The sequence below is a fragment of the Gracilinanus agilis genome, chromosome 3, assembly GCF_016433145.1.
Source record: "Gracilinanus agilis isolate LMUSP501 chromosome 3, AgileGrace, whole genome shotgun sequence".
Classification (NCBI taxonomy): Eukaryota; Metazoa; Chordata; class Mammalia; order Didelphimorphia; family Didelphidae; genus Gracilinanus; species Gracilinanus agilis.
In genome coordinates this window covers 645,796,800-645,817,409 of record NC_058132.1, presented here as the reverse complement: position 1 = coordinate 645,817,409, position 20,610 = coordinate 645,796,800, and the positions used below count along the sequence as shown (strand labels likewise).

General features: G+C 45.1%; 1 protein-coding gene across 2 annotated transcripts in view; it reads left to right on the top strand.

Annotated features, from left to right (window-relative positions):
- Window positions 1-1,088: 1,088 nt before the first annotated feature.
- Window positions 1,089-20,610, top strand: part of TP63 (tumor protein p63) — a 176,768-nt gene continuing 157,246 nt past the window's right edge. For both annotated transcript variants that reach the window (XM_044670887.1, XM_044670886.1), the window contains exons 1-2: window positions 1,089-1,177; window positions 12,617-12,749. In XM_044670887.1, coding sequence (XP_044526822.1) covers window positions 1,104-1,177; window positions 12,617-12,749 — 207 coding nt within the window. In that variant the 5' untranslated portion in view covers window positions 1,089-1,103. The remainder of the gene's footprint in view (window positions 1,178-12,616; window positions 12,750-20,610) is intronic.

Genomic DNA, 20,610 nt, shown 5'->3' with positions numbered 1-20,610 from the left:
CAGGGGAAGCGAGAAGAAGAGGATCATGGGAAGGAAGCTGCCTCTCCTGATGGTCCCCTACTCTTTCACTGGCTTGTAGAATGGGGATGGGCCAGGGAGTCCTTGCTGAAGGCTCCATCACGTGACCTCTATCAAGGGGGCTTTCACAATAGGGCAGGAGCATCACCAGAGAGGCTGCACGTGTTCCAAGACCAAACCAAAGTGGTGGAGGCCAAAAGGGTGAACCGCCAAATTCTGCAGGGAGCTTTCTCTGAGGGGCAGCAAATGTCTGATTCTAACCCAGAGCAGTAAAAGTTAACTTGCTACCTTCTGAGAGGTGGTCTGGAGGAGGTGGCCGGCTCCCTCTCACTGAAGGGCCTCAGGGGATACCTCTGGAACACTCTGGAGCCATGTTGGAAAAAGCTTTCTCCCTGAGGTCAGCATGGCACTAGATGAGCCCCAAGATCCCTTATGACTTGGGGATTCTGGGAACCTGGGACCCGTTCTGCTTGCCTTTGGTGCCAGGAACAAGGACAGACTTTGACTTGACAAAAGGAAGACCTCCCTAAGTCTTTCAAAGACTGCCGAAGGTGTGATGGGCCACCTCGGGATGGGGCAGCTTCTCCTTCTCTGGAAGTATTCAAACAGGCTTGTGACCTGTTGGAATCATTGTAGAGGGCATCCTTGGTCAGGGAAGGGTGAGACTGGAGGAACCTGGTAGTTCCTTCCAGGTCTGAAAATTTCTGGTTCCGTTATGATTTGTCTTTGTCCATTGGTTTCATCTGCATGTAGGACCTCTTGTCCTTCTAGTCCTAGTAACTTCTAGTCCTGAAGACCTTCTGGGGACCCTGAGAGGCCACAGGATTGCTCGCAGTCACACATCTAGTGTGAGCTCAAGGTAGAACTTGAGGCCGGGTCTCCTTGGCTCCAAGGGCCACCCCCTTCTACTGACCAGTTAAAGGGTTTTCATCATGGCCTCTGTTGTACTTTGCAAACTATCATCTATAGGATCGTTCAGTCTCGTGGAAACGTCGGCGCTAACCCTCAATGACTTTGGTTTCTTTCGAAGGTTTGTGGACACTCCTGCCCATTTCTCCTGGAAAGAAAGTTACTACAGATCCACCATGTCCCAGAGCTCACAGACCAGTGAATTCCTCAGTCCAGGGGTCTTCCAGCACATTTGGGACTTCTTGGATCAGTAAGTATTAGCGAAATAAGACACGTCGTGGGTCAGACCCTTGAGAGGGCTGCAAATAGCACCAATTTAGGACACGTTCCAACCACTGGGGTTACCAGGTGAAAGGCAGATTTTCTCCCAAGTAAGAGATCTCCCTTGTTGAACATGACAAGGTCTTCATGGCCATGGCCACAGGACTGGTAACATTTGAGCAGCCAGAATATAATCTCCTTGATGACAGGAACTGGTTATTGTGTGTCTGTCTGTCCCTAGCCTGATACTTGACATGCTTAAGAGTATAACAAACGAAGGAGAAGTCAATTCACCCCAGCGACATCATTTCAGCAATTTCGGTATTTCCTCCACTAGCCTAGATTGTCCAATAGTAATCGTCCTGAGTAATCTCCTTGCAAGCATTCAAAAGGCCTGGGGCCAAAGCCTTTGCAAGCCAGGTTGCCCATGTTCTTCTCACTCCTTGACTAGGCCAGTGCCCAGGTAACGGACACACACTCCATCCCTGACTGGACGTAACCCTTCTTCAGCTTGGTGCAGAGCCTTCTGGGGTCCCCGGGAGCCATACAGTGTCAGGGCCACCATCTTGGAGAGGACTCTGGTGGGAAGCAGTCAGGTTTCAGATGATTGATGAGACTGCCTTAAAAAGAGCCGACTCCCTCTCCTACTTCATGGCCTTCTTCCATGAGACCAGCAAGGGTTCTCGTCCATAGTTTCCAAAAGCTGATTTCCTCTGAGAGCCAACAGGACCAATTGGAAAAGAGAAAATGGAGGGCAATAATGGAATCTAAACCGGCTCTTAGAATATCCCCAAACACATACTAACTCTCTCTGTTCCCTGACATGTTCTGATCCCCAGTGCGCCTCCACATCTCCAATTCCTTTCTAGAACTAACTTCTGCGCTCTTCCCAAATGCCTCTCCTGCCTCACCAGCTGAGAGGAATGGCCCTGGCTGAGCTCTGTGAATAGTCAGTTACCTGCGTGCCGCCATTTTTAGGGACCCCACAAGACCACTCTCCACTCTGATGGTTGAGGTTAGAGCAATCAGATCCATTATTCTGGCTTAATGTTTCTTATTTCAGGTAAAAATAAAATTAGACACGGAATTCATTAAAAATACCCCCCAAATACACCCATCGGCACTCCCCATAGTAGTCGAGGGCTCCTTGTGTATTGGGTAGAGGGTGGATTTGGCTGGGGGAAGGCGGTGAGTGCCTGGTGAAGGACAGAGCGGGTGTGATCCTGGAGAGGGTCGTAAAAGGGGCAAGAAGGGAAGAGTCTTCCCCGGAAATACTGATTTTGCTTATCGATGAGCCAGTGCTTGGGGCTGGGTGGACGATGGAAAGTTCATGTCTGGTGCTGCTGATGGCAATCCTCTTGAGAGAGCTGACCTCTCTCACCCTTGGCCTCCCTGAGTCATGAGATGTCCCCAGGGATGAGCTCCCTTTCCTTGGATCAACTGGAAAACCCATAAAATCCAAACGTGATAATGGAGGACTCGGCCTCTGCCTTCTCTCTCACGTCGGTGATCAGGCTGACTCCATCATTAATACTACGAACATCTGCAAAGAAGGATGAAAGCTCCCCATTTCAGGTTCGACGGCAGGCATTTTAGGGTTTCTTCCCTGACGTTGTCTTTCTTCTCTGGACTTCTAGTGTCCTCGTATATAAGTCAGAGTGAAAAGGAGTCCACAAACCTCTTTGAAGGTCTAGAAAACAATGTGACAAGGAAGAAGCAGTATCGGTATTACGTGACCAAGATACCAGATGAAGCTCTGTTTGTGCTAGAACTGGAAGGGATTCTGGACATCTAGCCAACTGGAGCCCCATTTTACAGATGAGCAAACCAAGGCTCAAGAAGATTCTACCTTAGCTAAGATTTGAAACAAAGAAAAGCCAGTATATCAGCCAATAAGGGCTTGCACCCAGTGTCAGTAAAGCCTCCTTCCCCCAGTTCTCACTGCTTCCCTTGCTCTGAAGGGAGATCCTTCAGGAAAGGAGCTTTTCTTGAGCAAAACTTAATGAATGGCAGAGAAGGAGTAAGAAGGAGATGCAAGCAGATGCCCAGCCCCAACACTGGGGCTCATGTGAATCTAGTCAAGAGCCCCATTTCAGGCTGGTTGTTTGTAAGATAATAGAGGCTGCATCTTCTCCACAGTCGCCAGCCTTCTGATCATCTCCAGAAGTGAGGAGCGTGGGGCCCTCAAAGCCTGGAAGACCAGGGAAGACCAGAATTAACATAAGACGAAATGCAGTGTAGCAAAGGAGGCAGGAAGTTGACCTCACAGGCAAGAAGACCTGAGTTCAAGACCGAGGCGCTGGCTGAATATAGGCAGATCACTGAACCCGTCAGTCTACTTGGCAACTTTCTAAACCTAAAAGGTCCACAGAGCTCCCTCACCTGGGAGTCCCCTATCCATGGGAAATCAGGAGTCCAGGCTACATCCTATTAGCTAAGGATGGGAATAGATAATAGTAAGATAGAAAATAATAGTAAGCTACAGCCCAGTGAACTGCCAAGTGTCTCCTGCTGACCCTGAGCTTGGTGGCACCAAACCCAGCTTCAGATAACAGAAAGACTGCCGTGGAAAAGAGCGCTTAGCCACGTTCTGCTTGACCCCAGAGGGCCTGACTGAGAAGACAAGGAAGTTACAAAGAAGTCAGTTTAGGCTCTGGGTCAGTCAGAAATTCCTCCAATGAAGGTCATGGCCAAGGCCGTGCAGATACTCTTTTCCCAGGACAGGTCACGACGCATTGGTGTCTGTCCATTCTCCATGAGTCTTTTGGCCTTCCTCCTCCACCCTGTCTTCTTTCCTGTAGGTCACGATTGCGTCGAGGCCTTGCCCTCAACCGTGTCCATCTCTTTTCCCTCACTTTTAGAAACCCCATAACGAGCCCTGCTTCCTCTGAAGAGTCTCCATTTTCTAGGCGCTGTCCCTTGTGCCTTCATGCATTAGCCATCATCAGAAATGTTCCATATGGGGGCAGCTGGGTAGCTCAGTGGATGGATAGTCAGGCCTAGAGACAGGAGGTCCTGGGTTCAAATCCGGCCTCAGACACTTCCCAGCTGGGTGATCCTGGGCAAGTCACTTGACCCCCATTGCCCACCCTTACCACTCTTCCACCTAGGAGCCAATACACAGAAGTTAAGGAGTTAAAAAAAATGTTCCGTAGATTAGACCCATCTTTGCCCATCAGGTCACCTACAGATAAGGAAATTGAGGCTTCTCGCAGGTGACAGCTACAGCTTTGTAGTCATTGACAGAGCTGAGACTCAAACTCGAAAGGCCTTGGTTCTCTAAAACACTGCCACCCTTCCTCTTTGGGACAGCTCACACTGGGAGGGAGTTTTTCCTGGCATCATATCTAAAATTTGCCTCTTTGAAACTGTCAACCATTGGCCCTCTGGGACCAAAAACAACAGATTGCCTCCCTCTCCCCATCTGACTGCCCTTCCCATTACTGACGCACAGCTACCATGGCCTTTGGCAAAAGAGACTTTTCCATGCTAAATATCCTCCGTTCCTTTTACCCATCCTCAGATGACACACCAAAGAGATTAGTAAAGAACAAAGCAAAGTCTGGAAACTAAATTCTTTGCTAGATCTTAAAGTTTGGGAATTCCTAAGAAAGATTCCAATATCATTTGGCACCTCACCTTAGTCTCCCCACCTTCTCATCACTAGAAGGATCCAGATGATGATGTTGAGCCTCCTTCTGGAGCTAGCCATCCCACTGAGCTTCCCCTCCATGGTCCAGGGTGCTGCCCCAGTGATGGAGGACCTGCCTCTTCCTTCTGGCTACCCACACATCATAACCTCAGGGTTGCCTCTGATGACTTGGCTTGTCAGGTGTCCAGATTTTAGATGTCAGAGCATGTCCAAGGAACCCCACCCAGCCCCACCCTGCTGGTGCATGGAATTTTCTATTTTGGTCCCAAGGCTTTGTAGAGACCAATTAGAATCTATTATAGTCTGAATTTGGACTACCCAAGACTTTGGGTCCACTCGTAGCAGTGTCCCTCAGGAGCTCCTTTCTCCCTGCCATGTGATCCCACTTTGAATTCTACCGTGTAGAAATATTTTTCTGAAGTCAAACAAAAGCTTTTTTTCTTCCTCTTACCCCTCTTTTTTCTTTGAGTCAATTAGCCCTTGTTCCTACAGAGAGAAGAGAGGGATGAACGCTGGTCACTCTTTGCTAAAAAGAGAAGGGAAGGTAATCTCTAGGTAACTGATGATTTGGTTTGGATCTCGAACACAGCAGTCATTCAAATAGATCCAGTCCAGCAGAAATCAGAGTGATGAGGCTGAGCATTTGTGGGCAGGAAATTGGGATGAAATCATCCAAGAATATGGAAGGGAACCTTGAAACCCTTGGCCAAGATTCCTCTTGTCTGCATACCCAAAATGTGGTAACCCAACTTTTGGCTGCAGACCTCTCCGGAGAGAATCTCTACTATTTCAGAAACCTTCATTCCTCTTTTGGCCAGCTCTGAATGTTCAAAAGCTTTTCTCCCCATCGAGCCTAAATGTTCCTCTTTGCCCAGTACTCCTGGTTCTACCCTACATTTGCTCCTCTCTCAAATTGGGAGTGGACAACTCTATTGGACTAGAAGCCCTCTGAGGTCCTTTCTTGCGGGCTGCAGATTAGTGGACCTACAGACATATGCAAAGAGGTGGAGAAGTCACGGCCTTTTCTTGGCCTCATTTTCCTTCTCTGTAAAATGAGAAGGCTAGACAACATCTGAGGTCTCCTCTAGTAAATAATCATCTATTCCCCTCGATGGGCCTCAGTTTATTCTTCAATAAAGGGAAGAGTTTGGAACAGATGGTTCATGATATCCTCTCCAGCTTTAAGTCTAGAAACCTCTTCATAATCCCTGATGGAGTCTTAGGAAGGGGGATGGGAATCAAAGAATTTTGTCTCATCATAGCTCTATGTGGTAGGTAGTACATCTTATTCTACCTATTTTTCAGGTGAGGAAACTGAGGCTTATGTAAGTTAATTGACTAGTTCCATAGCCAGACTCAGACTCCAGTCAAGTCTCAGCCCCAGTTTGCTTTCTCTATAGTCCATCGTCTACTCAGTTTATAGTGATTGAGTGGGCTCTTGGACCCCTATCATTGCTTGCAGATCTTTCATTGTCCAACCACAGCAGATACTCAATTGCTTAGTCTCTCTTTCTCTGCCCTGCAAGTCCAGTGCAATAAACCCCTGAGATAACGATAAACAGAATAACTCACATTTTCCTAACACCTCCTCTGGGCCAGGCACTGTGCTAAGCGCATCACAATTTGTACCTCATTTGATCTTCCCAACAACCCTGGGAGGTGGGTGCTATTAATATTCTTATTTCATAGATGAGACAAACTGAGGTGAATTGATTTGCCCAGGGTGAGATAGCTACAGAGTGTCTGAGGATGAATTTGAATTCAGGTCTTACTGGATCCAGACCTATTACTTAGATAGTTAGAGGTATCTATTCCACTTAATTGACTTAATGCCAAAAAGAATTGTCCATTTTTGGAGGCTACCCTGAAGTTTGTTGTGAGAATCAACTGAGATAATATGATTAAAGCATCCTGAGTTAATGCTTTCCCTCTCATTGGAATTGAACTGGAAAGTATCTTAGAGATGAAGTCTAGCCTCAGTCACTTATTAGCAATGTGAACTTGAGCAAAACACTTACCTGCCATCTACCTCAGTTTCCTCAACTGTAAAATGGGGAAATGGAGATAATAACAGCACCTATCTTTCAGGATTGTTGTGAGCATCAAATGAGGCAATATTGGTAAAGTTCTTGACACACAGTAAGTGATCAATAAATCTTTATTCCCTTCTCTTCTCCCTTCCCATTGTAGGAATCGAATTTTAATAGTTTGACTAAAATATATGAAAATTTTAAATAATAGTGGTGGTTGCCAATTTAAAGTATTATTGCTCAAAGTCAAAATTATTTTTAATAGTTTTTATTTACAAAAGAGGTGGAAAGAGTAAAAACAGAGAAATACAAAAGGGTAGAGAAGACATTAGCCAATCTAACTAAATACTGCTCCGATGCTCAACTCAGCCAGGACTTGTTCACCTTCAGCTGGAATTAAACTCTCTCTAGAAGACAGGAAGGGAAAGCCAGCTATCCACTCACCCAAATTCCCTCCAAGAGTCAGGTCAAGATGATGACTTGAGCTGAAGGTAATTCCTGAGGCCAACTTTCTTTCCTGAGCTGATCTTCTTGAAGCTGACTTCCTTCTTGGAGTCTACTTCTTTAATCCCAAAAATTCAGGGTCGTTTATAGTGGCTTCTTCTCCCTTCTCCTTTTCACAAGGGCCGATCACAGCTTCCAAATTGCCCAGTACTGCCTAGGGGGAAGTGTGTGTGGGAACCAGTTTTCACCTTCTGGAGATGTGAATACTCATCAAAAGGGTTCATAGACTCCTGACTGACTGAGGTGTGAATTCTCATTTCCTGGCTGATTGAGTCATCTACCTAGCACTAAGTAGGGTGTTCAAGCTTTTGTTGATTCAATTCAAAAGTAGACAAAGAAGAGTTAATCCTGTCTTCACAATCTAGTGAGTTACTAAGTAGGGGTACTTAAGTTATTGTTAACCAAAGTGTTAACTTAAAATAGACAAAGGGAATAAGGGATTCCATTTCACAAGTGTAACTCAGAGAGAACATTTTGTAAATGGGAAAACTGAGGCCAGGAGATTGGGCTTGAATCACAGCACTAGAGTCTGAGAGTTAGAAAGGACCTGAGACAATAGCTAGACCATACTCTACTTAAAAGAATCTCCAGTAAGACACCCCTGAAGTGGTCATCTAGGCTCTACCTGTTTGGCAACTTCCAAGGATAGGCCACTCAGTACCTCCCATGACAGCCTAAGCTGCTTTGTTACAGCTCTCAGTGGCAAGGAAGCTTTCCCTGATTTCACATTTAAATCTGCATCTTTACAATTTTTGCCCATCAGCCCTCTTGAGTGGGACAAAGCAGATGGATTCTTCTGCCATGTGATAGTCCCTCCTGGTCCTGGGACACAGGCCCCGTGTCTGATGGCAACATGTTTTTTTTTTCCTTTAAAATAAATACTCCCCATTCCTTTTGCCCCTCCTCATATGACATGCCTGAGAGATAGTTCCAAGACTGGGATTAAAGCTCAAATCTTTGGACTTCAAATCTAGGTCTTCTTCTACTCTATACCATGTAGGCCATGGTGGACGCTGAATCAATGCAGTGTGGCATAGATTTTATTCGGAGGGTCAATATTATGCTGGGGGTAGGAGGAGGGGCACTTCTGATATTTTTCTCCATGTCCCTGCAATGCAGACTTAGCCTCTCCAATGATGTTCAGGAAGCATCTACTCTGTGTGAGGATCTATGATGGGTGCTTAATAAAGATCCAGTTTACTGTGGACCTTGGTAATGAAGTAGAGATTAGAGACTGAGAGTCTTTCTGCTATCTGGCCCTAAGGAAGACAAGGAACAATTCAGTTCAGCTCCTTCCTTTCACTTTAGTGAACACAAAGCTTCAAGATGGGCTGTGCCTTGCCTGGTTCACCATAAGTGTCTGAAGTTGAATTTGAATCCAGATCCTTTGACTCCAAAGTCCTCACTCTTTCCATTATACCCTGCTCCTCATCCAGCAACACATACATGGATCCTTTTCTTTTCCTTTCCATTCCTGAAGAGCCCCCATGATTCTCCTGGAGAACCACACAAAGGGACTGGCCTGTTGCTACAATATCATCATCAAGATAGTAGTGATAGAAAACGCCTTAGAAATTTGAATCCAGGGGCAGCTGGGTAGCTCAGTGGATTGAGAGTCAGGCCTAGAGACGGGAGGTCCTAGGTTCAAATCTCAGACACTTCCCAGCTGTGTGACCCTGGGTGGGTCATTTGACCCCCATGGTCCACCCTTACCACTTTTCCACCTAGGAGCCAATGCACAGAAGTTAAGGGTTAAAAAAAAAAAAAAAGAAAAGGAAAGAAAAGAAAAGAAAAGAAAAGAAATTTGAATACATTCCCTACCTTTGACAGAAGAGAAAACAAAAACCCAGAGAGAGGGCATGTCTTGCTCAAAACCCACCAGGTCCAAGATTTGAAGCCTGCCTCACACCCCACCCACCCCAACAGACTTTCCAATGGGTCACTTGGCTATAAAAATGGTGGTGTTCTGGAATCATTTCTTATAATTCAGCATTCTCTCTGGGTCATCGATGAACTCCTTGAGAATAATTCTACTTCTTCTACTTCCTCCTTATCTGAGGATTCAATATTTAGATGGGAAAAGGACATTCAAGGTCATAAAACCCAATACCCTCATTTGACAGATGAGGAAACAGGTCCAGAGAGGTCAATGACTTGCCTGTGGCCATATGGCTAGTGAGTAGATGGGTTGGAATCTGTACCCAAGTACTGCATGGCTACCCTTGCTTATAGATGCACACAGCATCAGATTTCTATTGAGCTGAATTCAGAGGGAGGGATATGATTAACAAGATTGAAAAAAGTGACAATGCAGGAAGGTGCATCCAGAGCCAATGTACAAAGGAAAGGAAGATGGACTGACGGTCTCATGGGAAAGAAGCTCTGGGACTGGGCTTCAAGGCTCAGTTCTCTCATTCTCTCTCCAGGACACCTTGGGCAAGTCACAAGCTCCTATATCTGTCTAGCTAGTAAGCTGCCCCTGTCCAGTTCCAACTAGGCTGAAAGCCATGACATCGTGAAAACGGAGTACTTTTTCCTCCCAGCCTTGAACCTCAGAGTTGGAGTCCAGCATCCATTCCATGAAGATGGTGGTCAAGTCTTTGACTGAATAACTCCCCTGGGTCCCCATTTCAGCTGGGGACGCCCCCCCCCGGCCCCATCAGTCCTGGGATCTCTCAGCAGATTGGAATACCAACTTGGAACACTTTCTCTGTGGTTTTTGTTGTTGTTGTTGTTGTTGTTTTTAAATAATACTCTTACTGATCTGATTAAACTGTTTAACCATGGCTGAAAAGGTATGGATGAGTCAAACCCTGAATCTGGGGAGAATGGGAGTGGCCTGTAGGTGGGGACAGTTGATGAATGACATACACTTCTAGCCAAAAGAGCATAAAATACAACACACCCTTTACTGTTGTGTGTGTGTGTGTGTGTGTGTGTGTGTGTAGGGGGGGATGATTGACGGGCATCCGCCCTTACTGAAGACACAACCCATTTGGTACAATAGCAGCTTCTCTCTGATATCAAATCCAAATCTTCTCTGTAGTTTTGACCCATGACTCCTAGTTCTGCCAAGCAAATCTGTTTACTTCTTCTACCTGCTTACACTGGGCAGCTAGCTAAGGCAGTGGAAGGAGTGCCAGGCTTAGAGCCCAAAAGACCCGAGTTCAAATCAGACATTGAGACAGTGGTATGACCTTGGGCAAATCACTGAACCCTATTTGCTTCAATCTCCTCATCTGTAAAATGAGCTGGAGAAGAAAATGGCAAACTATTCTAGTATGTCCAACAAAAAGCAAACAAACAGGGGCAGCTGGGTAGCTCAGTGGAGTGAGAGTCAGGCCTAGAGACAGGAGGTCCTGGGTTCAAACCCGGCCTCAGCCACTTCCCAGCTGTGTGACCCTGGGCAAGTCACTTGACCTCCATTGCCCACCCTTACCAATCTTCCACCTATGAGACAATACACCGAAGTACAAGGGTTTAAAAAAAAAAAGCAAACAAACAACCCAAATGAGGTCAGGAAGAGTTGGAGAGGACTGAACAACAGCAACAACTTACTTCTTATTTCCTGGGTCGCCCGTCACCTCCAAGTTTTCTCTTCTCTAGTCTAAGCAGATCCAATTTAAAATGGAAAGATTTTTGTTGATGGTTTCCAAAGGCCTCCCCACCAAAGCAGCTTGGTCACGGGTTCTAGTGTCCTGGGGCCACTCTGAGCTCTTACAGTCGACAGTAGCACAGAGAAAATTGGCTAAGTAAATCTGTCAGTGAGCATTTCTCAGGCAACAACTATACTCCAGGCACTGCTAAGTGTTGGGCAAAGACAATGCCAGGCCTCTGGCAGCTAGCAATGTAAGGGAGAGAAGTAGACTGACCCAGACTTTGTAGGCTCTTTCTTAGTCATTTCCAGAAGCTTAGCTTGGAGTTCCACTGAATTACACCCAGGCTACACTATTTCTTCCCAAGGAAGAATTTTCCAAGAATGTAGGATCATTTGTTCACCACCAAGTAAGTATTAAGCAACTATTTTATGCCAGCCATTGGTTAGGGGCTGTAGGATTTGTAAATGTGAATTGAAGCACCCATAACTTTAACCTGGACGCCTCAAAAGGGATCGATGGTGCCATCATTTGGACTTTTCACTTAATTTGGCTGAAGTCAATTTCTCCTTTACTGCTTTGTTCCTGACTTTCTCAAGACTTAGACAAGGAGAGAGCAGCTGGGTTGCTCAGTGGATGGAGAGCCAGACTTAGAGATGGGAGATCCTACATTCAGACACTTCCTAACTGTGTCACCCTGGACAAGTCACTTATCCCCCATTGCCTACCCCTTACTGCTCTTCTGTCTTGGGACCAAAACAGAGTATTGATTCTTCTTAAATTGTTTCTTCTTAAATTGATTCTTCTTAAATTGTAAATCAGTATTGATTTTTCTTAAAAAAGAAAGAAAGAGGGGGGAAAAAAAGAGTTAGACAAGAAAAAGAAAGTCCTTTAAGGACCTCAATGATTTACTCCGTGACCCATGCATATTATCCATTAACAACTCTGATCTCTGAATTAAAAAACACATATGTTGGCTAGTCATGATCCTGGACTTTGCTACTCTGTTGACTGAATATACACATCCAATTAAACTAATAGAGGGAGACAGAGAGAATGAGAGAGACAAAGACAGAGATTTTCTTCCAAGCATGATTCCAGCAATCGATTTTCTAAGGAAGCTTCTATCTAAGTACAAGAAGGTTCACAAAGAGTGGGCCAGTCATTCTGTGAAATCTTTGGCCTTTGAATGACCAATGAGTGGATATAATTAGATTTTTGGTCTTCCATAGCTCCCTTCTGCTCTAGTAGTGATTAGCTAGAAATAGACAAAGAGAGAAGCATAAACAAGAATTGTACCAGGTTGGGCCAATGTGCCATATTATTGGAGGGAATATTTCAATGGATGCAACCCCTGGTGCGTCTGTATATTTTTAGCCCATTCTAATACATTTCATAGACTCTAAACTCTATCAGGGAACACAGGGGTGTTTGGCGATTTGACGGCCTCCCTTCCAAATCTCAATGCTAGATTACGTAACTTTTTTTTTTCTTTTTTGTCAACATAGGAGGTAAGACGTGTGGAAAATTCACATTAAATACTGTTCAATTTGTGCTTGAACCCATGAGAGATCATGATCATTTCATGTTTTTCTCTGCATGTGTGTATATTCTCATTTTTATTTTTTTTTTCAACTTCTGTCTAGGCCAATATGCTCTGTTCAACCCATTGATCTGAACTTTATGGATGAGCCAACAGCAAATGGCACCACCAACAAGATCGAGATCAGCATGAATTGTATCCGGATGCAGGATTCGGACCTGAGTGACCCAATGTGGGTGAGTGGTAGAGAGGGATGGGTCCTTTCTGTGTGCTATTCAGCTCTATTCATCCAACTGTGACCTACGTGAGAGGGGGCAGATGACTCAGGAAGGGGAGTACTGTTACTAATAATGAACATTTCAATGGCGATTTAAGGGGAGCAGAGCATGGGACTGACCTCATCTCATTGAGCCTCAGGTTAATCCTATGAGCTAGAGACGACACCTTTCATACCCCCCCCATACTACAGAAGAAGAAACAGAGACTAACAAAGATGAAGTGATATTTGTCTGTTGTCTCCAGCTAGTAAGTGTCAGAAGAAGGATTACCTTTGAGGTCTTCCTGACTCTGAATCCAGCACATCCCACCCCTCCTAAGGACCTATATTCCAGATGGAAATGAATAGCGTCAAAGGTGGGGGATGTAGGGTTTAAAGAGCTCTTAGAGATGACCTGGTCCATCCCCTTCAATGCTAAGTACTAGAAAAGCACAAATAGTAAACAGCAGAGCCAGAATTTGAACTCCGGTTCTCTGACTCCAAATCAGTGCCTTTCAGGTCCTGAGGGAAGCTCAAATCTCAATTCAAAATAAATATTATGAGGCTCAATTGAGATCATGGGGGTAAACTTTAAACTGACATAAATATGAGTTTGTATCATCATAATTGATTGTGACACCTAATGAAAGATAAAATAACAATATGGAGAATCTGTTCAAGAGTAATTTACGGCTGACCAGGTAATTAAGCAACATCCCAGGCGTTGATGAGAGTTTCCCACACTGAGAGAGCAGATTCCCTACTTTTGACTCTCTCCAGTCAATTACAGAGAATGAGTCTCCCTCTTGAAGATGTTTTCTTTCTCACGCTTCTCCTCTACTGGTTGTCCCCTTTCTCAAGTCAACATTTCTGATTGTCTGATGTTTGATCCTCACCTCCACCAGTAGTTAACCATTGGCTGAAGGAAGTCTTTTTCTGTGATGTAGAATTATTTTTGCTTACTGCTCGTTAAAAAAGGAGAGCTGGTGTGTGAAGGAGGGGTAGGTTGGTCTGTCCTTCCCAGACAGGTACCCCACGTTCATACTTTTCTATCCACAGCCATAAGTCCCTGCGCCCAGAAGGGTTGAAGGAGATATCCAGGAAATGGGTACGAATTTACCTAATCTGTGGTGACGTTGAGGTTTTTATATCCTATGGATTGATTTTCTTTCATATATGATGGTCAGGTTCCTTCATTCCAGTTGTTTATGTGTTAGCCACAGTGTTTAAAGGTTGTCCCTTCCCTCATCGTTGTTCATTTTGTGCTTCTTGATTGATTGAATGTTGGTAGGATCAGGGCTGTGAATGGGTATTTGACTTTGCATCGAACTCTTGCCTTTCCGGAAAGTGGTAGTGGTTGTAACTAATAATCATAATCGCAGAAAGGAAGACCACTATTGCATTGGAATCTTAGCTATTTTGTAATATTGTGGGTATTCGTATGGGTCATCTCTAGAACAATGTGCTGTGTCTACATTGAAATATCTTTTTTCAAAACCTAGTGCAAACATTGCCTCTACCAGGAAGGCCTCCTTGGATTTCCTTTCAAAAGTAGAACCACTGATTGAGAAGTGATTGGAGAAGTCATGTCATTTAACTAACTCATTTTACAGAAAGGGAAACTGAGGTATAGAGGAAAAAAATGATTTAGACTCACAGGATCTACAGCTCTAGAGTTGGACAGGACCCGAGAGGGCATCTAGTCCAAATTCTTTATTTTACAAATGAAGAAGCTGAAGCTCAGACACAATAAATGATTTTCTTAAGGTTGCATAAGTAGTAAATGGGTAAAGCCAAGACTTGAACCCCGGATCACTGCCACCAGTTAGCAATCCTCTCTTCTATTTCTCCCAGGCCTGGGTGTGCACTTGAATTGTCCTCGTTTGTACCCATGTCTTATCCTTGTGATTAGACTATAAACTCCTTAAGAGCATAGTCTGGCTCATTTTTCATCTTCATAGATCCACCTCCAAATAGGGATTATGCATTTAATAAATGTCAATTGAAAAGAACCCAGGATTGGCAGGTGCCTTGGAGGAAAGAGCCTCGACTCTTCAAACAAAAGATCTAGGATGAAATCCTGTTTCTGATGATACTCTCCATGTGCGACTTTGAGAAAATCCACTTTCCTCCCTGAGTCTCAGTTTCCCCATCTATACAACCATGTGGCTGACCTGGCTGGTCTCTAAAGTCCTTTCTACTCTCAAGATGGTAATCCAGTGATATTTTCAGGACAGGATTAGATGTGACCAAATGCGCTTTTATTGACCATCTTCTTTGGGAAAAGGCATTCTTTTCCCAACAGTCTCTCTACTGGTTTGCTGTTGACATTCTCCTCTAGGACCTGCCTCATCCTTTTGTTTCCTGGAGCAAAGACCCCCTGCTTCTCCACCCTCGTTCCTTCTGCTGCCATGTAGGTCAGCTCCCCAATCTCTTTTTCTTTCTGGTGAGAGGAATGGGAGGGGGTTTGATTCCTGTTTGACAGTGCATAGCAATTGGATATTTTCTGTGTCTGTCTGAGATTTGCCACTTGAGTTGTCATCCTTCCTCCCCAGCTTTCTTTGGAAAAAACCCAGATTTGCCATTGTGAGCTCCATGTTTTACTCATATTAAAAAAAAAAAAAAAGACAAATACAATGATATTCCAGAGGAAACCTAGTGAAAAGATCAGAATGACTTCCCTCAGATCAAGGCGTGAAGAGTCTATCCACCATGACACTTGGGGACAAATGTGACAGCAGAGGGCACAGCATGACCAGAGGGCGCAGAGAGGAGAAGATGAGGGATGTGGCCATCTCCCACTGGACACTCAGTCCAGGCTTTGTTCCATGTGAACTTCATAGCCAATGAAGGCAGATAGGAGCCTCAGACTCTGGGCTGCCCTATTGCCCAAAGACTTTCTTATCCACAAGCCATCTGGCTACATACATGTCCAACGACTCACCTCCTACACACATGCTGATCTGATACTCCCTGACCTCCCCATTCCTCCACCTTTCGTGGATGGATTGCTAAAAGATTCAGTTAGTTGGCTTGGGGTTGGCCATGTTAAATTTATATTAATTTGGCTAGTAGGTGGGCTAGTGGACTAATCTCGGAAGAAGCACTAACAGTGAGGCCATTCGAAGCTGGTAATGATCAAAGCTCTCTGGCTAAAAGAATCTCTCAAAGCACACAGCCTTTATTTTATGTATATCATATATGCATATATATATATAAAGAGGGTGAGGGGCAGGCACTAGGTGACCCCCAGATATGGTATGAGTTTACATTTTTTGTGGAAGAGAATAGAATATCTTTTTTCTTCACATTTCTACCACATTGTCCTGCTTCAGTGCTAAAAATTCAGCCATATGGTACAGGGGAAAAAAGCAAAAGATTTGGAGTCAGAAGACCTGAATTCCGAAGCCTCTGTCACATGCTACCTTGGGCAAGTCTCTTCAGTTAGGTTTAGATTAGTGACCTCTGTAACATCCATGATCTTAAGTGGGGCCAAAGCTGCCTCATGGAATTCCATTGTGCCCCCAGAACTCCAGAAGAAGGGGCAGTTGGGGCAGTTAGAAACCTGAGTAGAAAAGGCCAGGCACACTTTGATCATACTCCTTGTGGGTTCAAGGGCTGGGAGGAAGAGTTAGATTACTCTTTGGTTAGCTCATCTCTGACCTCAAGGGCTGAGTGTTACTTTACTGGTTCGCTACTGGGAGAATATCTCAATTGCAGCATCTTAACAAATCTCCATACAGATCTTCAAGCAAGATTACCTTTCCATCTTTAACCTAGTTGCATTAGATTAGGAGAAAGATTATTTAGGAAGTGGGATAGAAGTTAGATTGTTCCCCTTTGGGGAATGTGTAGCCAACAAGTTCAATGAAGATTTGAGTTAGCTTACCTCCCCTTCATTGCGAAAGCCATTTCCCCTCGCTCTGTTTTCCTGAAAATAATAAACCCCTTTGCTTGTTAAGCTACTGGGCCTGTGTGAAGTTATACCCAGGTCTAGTCACCATCCATATACTTTACCAAAGAAAGATCCATTCATATAAGCTCTGGTGCACTGTCTTCCCTGAGAGCAACTCATCTGTATTTGAAGACAACCTGGAACCTATTTTATCTTAGGGTTTAGGGAATAGTTTAAACAGTGAGAGTTGATCACCTCAGTGGGATTATATATACCCTGTCAATTAACCAACTTGACCCTGAATTTACTTACCTAGCTTGTACAGCCTCCATAGCTTGAACAAAAAAGGGATTCAAGGGGCAGCTGGGTAGCTCAGTGGATTGAGAATCAGGCCTAGAGACGGGAGGTCCTAGGTTCAAATTTGACCTCAGACACTTCCCAGCTGTGTGACCCTGGGCAAGTCACTTGACCCCCATTGACCACCTTTCTCTTCCACCAAGGAGCCAATACACAGAAGTTAAGGGTTTAAAAATGTTAAAAAAAAAAAACTGTTCAGTTAAACAGTTTTTGCCATCTAGACAAACTGCTCCTAGGGGGAGAGGAGAAAGGGAGAGGAGGAAGAATTCTACTCACTCCTACCCCTTCCCCTTTTTAGAACAGCCAGCTTGATCCTCTAGCTGGATTCCATTACTAACCATAGCTGATCTGAGTCAATTCAACACCTCGAAGAATCATCCCCACTCTGAATCTATGGTCCTTTGGCTCTAAGGCAATGAAGGTTATAAAAGCTAATGTTATTTCTGGGTACCAACATGGTATTTTACCCATAATACCTTCCCTAGAACTGAAAAACTGATCTCAAATTAGCCATTTGGTCACTAATAGGGCCCTAAGGGAATAGGAGCCAGGATGAACACTTTCTCTTTGGGGGGAAGAGGGATGCTAGTGAAGGGTTCCCAAGTCGGGGCTGCGTTCAGCAGGACGCCTTGGGGAGGTAGGAAAAAAGGGGAAGATGCAAACGTTACTCCAGATAGCCTGGCCTCATTCTCAGTTTTGCCTAGAGCTGCCCGCTTGCCTCTGTCTGTCTCTGCCCCGGCCCCATGGAGTGCTGACTCTTCCTTGACAAGGCCTTCACTAAGCTTCAGGACAAGCCTGCTTACTGGGGGCCCATAAACTCTGGGTGAATCAGTGGGCTCAGTTTCCCCTTTCTGCTAGGATGGCAGCGTGGGTGCTCAAGCTGACAGGGAATGGACCAGACCTGAACTAGGCAAATGAGAACCATCCTTTATGTGTAAACACTAACAACCCTGCCTGGGACTGTGGCTATTTAGTGCCAAGGATGGGGATAATTGCTGATTGCCAATTTACATGAGAACAAGAGGTGTCTAGCTAAGGCTGAAATCACCTGTGTTCCTGCACAAGATAGGCAGCCAATAATTCACTGTTACCATCTCCAGGCAGAGGGCTGCTGTCCTCTGGGACTCTCCTGTGCTCCCAGATTACTCGAAGCTTCTCGCCATCTTAGGATGCAGAAAGAATGTTCTTCATTTCCCCAAACTAGCGAAAGCCAAGCCAAGCAGCGAGGTGGGGACGGAAACTGTGCAGAGTCTCCAATCCAAGAACTAAATTCTGTTTAGCTTCTGTATAATGTGCAAAAATTGGGAACTCAGCCAAGGTTTTGCCCAATTTTCAAGAAATATGATTCTGTAGACACCGCGAGGCATGTCAGAAATTTTAGGAGAGGGGAAAGAAAATTGCAAAGCCGAGAAAATCATTTCTCATTTTAACTAACTTTTGACATCGCTTTCCCCTCTAGAAACTATGCACAAAATGAACGGCTTGGCCATGCTCTGCTGCCATCAATGACAACAGGGATGGCAGAGCAACTGTATTCCCCATAGTTCTCTGACCCATGCATTGGTGTTCATACTATGGAGTCATCGATGGGGGCCAAGGGAAGGGGACGGGAAGTAGGGCTTGGCCAGAGTCCCTGCAGGTTGTAGTTGCTTCAGCCTAGAGTTTTAGAGGCTGCAGGAATGATTCCTAGCTCCCTTGCCTCTGGGGGAGATCTCCCGTGCCTTTTCCTCCCTCGTAAGCATGATTTCAAGACTCCTCAGCGTCTTCCTTCCTCCCTGATACGGGCAGGCACTTAAATTTGACAGTGACTCCCTTAAAGTGCTCAGCCCAGAAGGGAATGCAGTTGGCGTGTGCTGAGCCCAATGGAAATCTCACGTCCCCTTGTCAGGACACTCTATGTCTGCTAAAACTCATTAAAATCTGCTTGAACAGCAGCCATATCCATATCACCCTGTTGACTCCGATTGAGGTCGCCGTATTCCGCTCATTCACTTTGGTCCTTTTCCCGTGTGCTGCTGGCTCGCCCCATCCTTTATTTCCTGGGTGACTTGGGAATTGGCGAAGGATGATACATTAGGGAGGGAGAAGCGGGACTCCGCTGGGCTCTCCTTTCTGATCTCTTTCTCGACTCCTGGTGCCGTTATCTATCTGTTCTCTCTAGCTCAGCTTTGGGTCACCCGGACAGTGGATAAATGTCTGCCAGGTATCTGCTCAAAGTGTTTGTGCCCGTTTGGACTTTTGAACAAACTGATATGGGATCTGGCTATGCGCAAGGTGCTGCGTCCTGCAGGGGGCAGAAAGCTGAGGAGGACCCGGGCTCAGCCTCGCAGAACCTGTGCCCAAGTCGGGGCAGCAGATGGATGAATGCCTTGGGTGACACGGCAGGAGCTGTCCTAGAAGGTTCAGATTTGTCCTTTTTGGACCAAGAAAGCAGAGCTAAGTAGGATGGGGGAAACCAGACTCAGTCCACAGCATGGCTGCTGGTGGTGTTTTTGCTTCTGGCCTATATCACATCTCTTTTTTTTGTTGTTGTTTTTGGTTTTTAAACCCTTAACTTCTGTGTATTGGCTCCAAGGCAGAAGAGTGGTAAGGGGTAGGCAATGGGGGTTAAGTGACTTGCCCAGGGTCACACAGCTGGGACGTGTCTGAGGTCGGCTTTGAACCCAGGACCTCCCATCTCTAGGCCTGACTCTAAATCCACTGAGCTTCCCAGCTGCCCCCTTATCACATCTCTTACAGCACCAAGTCCTTCAGTACCATGAAAATGTCAAGGTACCCCCCCATCCCCAACCCTCCCCCCAGTCCTTGGCCCAGGTACAAGAATCCAGAGTTATACCTCCCATTAGGAGGCATGGAGAGCTGTTCCAGGAAGAAGGTCTTCACTCAACAACAGAGGCAGATGAATTCCAGCCAGAGTAAGAAATTTCCAGATCCAGCTCAGATAGATGTATGTATGTATTATGTGGTGTTTATATATATATATATATATACAACTAATCTTTCTACTAAGGTAAAATCCCAAATCAACTTCTTTTTTGAAATAACAGCTAATAATAATAATAATTATATATATATATATAACCTATAGTGTGTTTAAGGAATATGACTTACAAATGGCATTCCTTCACAACTCTGAGATGCAAGTGAAGTGATTCTCCCTATTTTTATTGATTAAGAAACTGGCAGAGGCCAAGTGACTTACCCAGAGTCACACAGCTAGTTAAGTATCTAAGGCAGGACCTGAACCCAGGTTTTCCTGATTCTGGGTCCAGCACTTTGTCCACTGCATCACTTAACTGCTTCCTCTTAATCTGGTTTTCCGTAGCCATCTCAAACTCAAAATAGCCTAGAAGGGTTCATTAACTTCCACCATGACCCCCGACCCCCACCAAAAAAACAAATAGAAACCCTTTTCTTCCCATCTTTCTTGTTATCTTCAGGGACACCAACATTCTTCCAGTTACCTAGACTCATAACTTCATGAAAACCTGCTCTGTGATAACTAAAGCATCGCAAATTTAGAGGAAGGGAGGGAAGGAAGGAAGGAAGGAAGGAAGGAAGGAAGGAAGGAAGGGAGGGAAGGAGGGAG